Source organism: Buceros rhinoceros, unplaced genomic scaffold, assembly GCF_000710305.1.
Source record: "Buceros rhinoceros silvestris isolate BGI_N320 unplaced genomic scaffold, ASM71030v1 scaffold11340, whole genome shotgun sequence".
Classification (NCBI taxonomy): domain Eukaryota; kingdom Metazoa; phylum Chordata; class Aves; order Bucerotiformes; family Bucerotidae; genus Buceros; species Buceros rhinoceros.
This window is the reverse complement of record NW_010389118.1, coordinates 131112-134351: the sequence shown is the minus strand read 5'-3', so window position 1 is coordinate 134351 and position 3240 is coordinate 131112. Positions and strand designations below refer to the sequence as shown.

At 38.9% G+C, this 3240-nt stretch overlaps 1 protein-coding gene across 1 annotated transcript in view; it reads left to right on the top strand.

The window, feature by feature from the left end:
• The window catches only part of INADL (InaD-like (Drosophila)), a 143638-nt gene that overhangs the window by 45533 nt on the left and 94865 nt on the right, over positions 1-3240 (top strand). The window contains exons 18-19 of the mRNA XM_010133056.1: positions 1306-1515; positions 2385-2504. Coding sequence (XP_010131358.1) covers positions 1306-1515; positions 2385-2504 — 330 coding nt within the window. The remainder of the gene's footprint in view (positions 1-1305; positions 1516-2384; positions 2505-3240) is intronic.

Below are 3240 nucleotides of genomic sequence, written 5' to 3'. Positions count from 1 at the left end.
TGAACTCGAATTTCGGTTCTCTAATTTCAGTCATCTACAGATATTACACTCCTTGCCTCATTTGTTTGCACATACCTTAAAAAAACATGTTCCCTGGGAAAGCACTGTGTACTCATATAAAACTAAAGAGTTAAAAAAGCATTCCTGTTTTCAAATTAACACTGAGGTGCTGAATTCATGGTGGCCTTTGTAATTTGAATTTTGCCTTTTTTTTTTTTATTATTTTACCCCTTCCATGCCCTGAATAAGATGCAAGTCCTGAGGGAGAAATAGTACATGAGTATGCATCTGAAACCCAGTGCACATGAGGAGCATTTCTGAACTTTATGAGGCCTTAGCAAGGGGAGAAAGTCTAATTCTCATCTTAAAAAAAAACAAAAAACAAACAAAAAAAAAAAAAACCCCAAAACAAACGGGGGAAAAAAATGAGCCATACATTTGTCTTGTGTTTCTTTCTGCCACTATATAACTTGTGAGCTTTTAATTGGATTAAGGATGCATTTTTAAATGGCTGAATCATGATAGAAATGGTACCTGACACAATGCAAAGGCTAATATTTGGAAAAAAAAAAATTAATATCTTTGCACCAGTTTCCAGCCTCACCTACGTGTATAATACTTTCTACTGTACACCACTACAGTGTTCCTTGTCTTCAGTAATAATCGTAGTTACTCTTCTGTGGCTCTCCCCTGTGTTCTCTGTTAAGGAAGCTTCATGGGCGGAGAGAATGTCATTTATGTCATCATGCAGATCTGCCAAAGCAGGAACACTGCAGTATTATAGCAAATAGATACTGCTATTTCTTGAATGTTTTGACTTTTGATTTTAGTTTTAATTTAATAATATTTTAAATTAAATTGCTAATCCTGCAGTGATTTCTTTTTGCATCAATTTTGCTGCTCTGAGGCTCTTGAGCAGCACGCAGAATGGTTATTCTATGTTACATTAGCACAACACAGGCTGGATGGAGGCTTGTGGAAGAGTGCCAGTGTTGTTTTTCTCTCTGCAGGTTGGCCTGGCCATGTCGGTGTATGTAGGCAGAGGACAGGCAGGGCACCAGTCGGCTTTCAAATCTGACAAATTTCATAATGGATTAGCCAAGTGATAGAATATCTTCCTCCTGCAAACCTTTCTTTTTGTGGACTGTAAGCCCTGGCAGTGTTAGTCCTTTAGAACATCTCCACAAGCTTCAGTTCTCTAGCATTAGATGACGAATGTGCCTAAGTGCTCTTCACATACTCAGAATAAACACCATCTTTCTGGGAGCTTTGGCTTTATTATTTTATTGTGGGTTTTTTTTCCAGGATCCCTTAGATCCAACAAGAACAGCCATTGTGATCAGCTCTTTGGTGACAGGCGGAGTAGCCGAACGTGGGGGCGAGCTTTTACCGGGTGACCGCTTGGTGTTTGTAAATGAGACTTATTTGGACAGTGCCACTTTAGCAGAGGCAGTGGACGTGTTGAAATCTGTGCCCCCTGGCATGGTTTCTCTTGGGATCTGCAAGCCTTTGGTGGTAAGGACTCTTAACTTTTTGCTATTTGATTCTATGAGTGGGTTGTTGTTTTGGGGGTAGGGGGGAAATTCAGGGTGGAAGTTTTGTTGAAAGCAACTAAGTTGCTATGCGTACACCTCAGCATGTTCAGAAATACTGGCCAGCTGGCAAGCGGGCAGCCCAGTGTCCAAAAGGTCTGATTGGAAAACCAACATGCTCAAGTTCCTCCCGAAGGAACATCCACATGGAAGCAGAAGACGTGTCTGGGTGAACCTATGCGCCCTGGCCTTATGCGGAGGTGTAACATGGCTCCAGCAAATCAGTTAAATACCTGCTGAAGTCCATTTCACTCCAAGACACTGCAAGGTGCTTGAGCTCCACTGACATCGAAGAGACTTTGTTTGAAGTCAAGACTGTGAATTCAAGTAGAATTTCCTTTTTCTAGGCTGAGAGCTTTGGAGCAGACAGTAGTTTACTCGAGAATGCTGCAGGATTGTTCATCAAGGGCACCCAGGCAAAATGAATTCAAGTAAAGCACCATCTAATAGAAAGTGCTTGTAATTCAAAGTGGTAGAGGAGTGGTGAAATAGGAATGTAGGAGGGCTCTTAAATATTTTCTTTTATTTTCTAAAAAGTGATGTTTCATTGTTCGGATACTTGTATTTGTGTGTCTTTCCTACGCATCTTTTTATTTTTTACTGTATCTATACTGATGTCTTGAATAAAAGCTGTTGTCTTCATCTTCTCCATTTATGACTTCCATTTTTTATTATTTTGTAACTTTTTCCTGTTTCTTTTCTAATGGCCGGTTCTCCCTTTTAATTTATTGAAAAATGAGGGGATTTTCTTGGTTTGTTTTCTTGACTCATCACTTTGATTGCCTTTCTTAGGGAGGAAGCAAAAATGAGGAGAACATGCACAGTATGGATTCCAGCAACATTAAACCCAGCCCTGGATCTCCTGAACCAGTAGATAATAATAATTTCTCAATAATACTTGAAGCACCACAGGTATTTGATTACTCTTTTGGTTCAGCTTAGTTTATACACAAAAGTTATAGCTTTGTGAAGAAAGTAACGTGTGGAAGCAAACACTTTATGATAATGAAGCTTGTGTTAAGGCAAGCTTGAAATCTGTTCTTCATAGGCTTCCAATGTGGTCTTGAGTGATTTCTTTACTCTCTTCCTCAACTCTTCTCTTTCTTATTTCCAGAGAAATAATTCCATGTATTGTGGGAGGATGAGGTGCTAAAGATAGTGAGCTCCTCAGATAGCAGGGTAACAGGCAATCATATTGCAACACTGACCTGTGTAGAGTGAGAGAGATGTGGATATTCTTGAATTTTCATCTGCTCTCAAGTGCTTTGCGACATCTTTATTAAATCACATTATTTTTAGACCAGAAAAGACAATACATAAAGGATCACCCAGAACTGCAACACAGTAATAAAAATAAATGCTAGATTTTCTTTACCTGTCTTGATACAAACCTATCTTTGATGCTGAAGTGGTGTATCAGAACCACCAAAAGGAGCAATATTATGGGGTAGATATACGTATACTATGTAGAAATTAGCTTGGACATGATACTTCCTGATTTTCATGGTGTAAAATGGAGTTTGTTGTTTTCCAGGTGCATAGGAAGGGTTTCTGGCCAAGCAATTAGTCCTCAGCTCAGACTGCTTCTTTGCTTCATAAATAAAACTAACATTATTAAGTATTTTTAAGTAAAGTATTTTATCTTAAA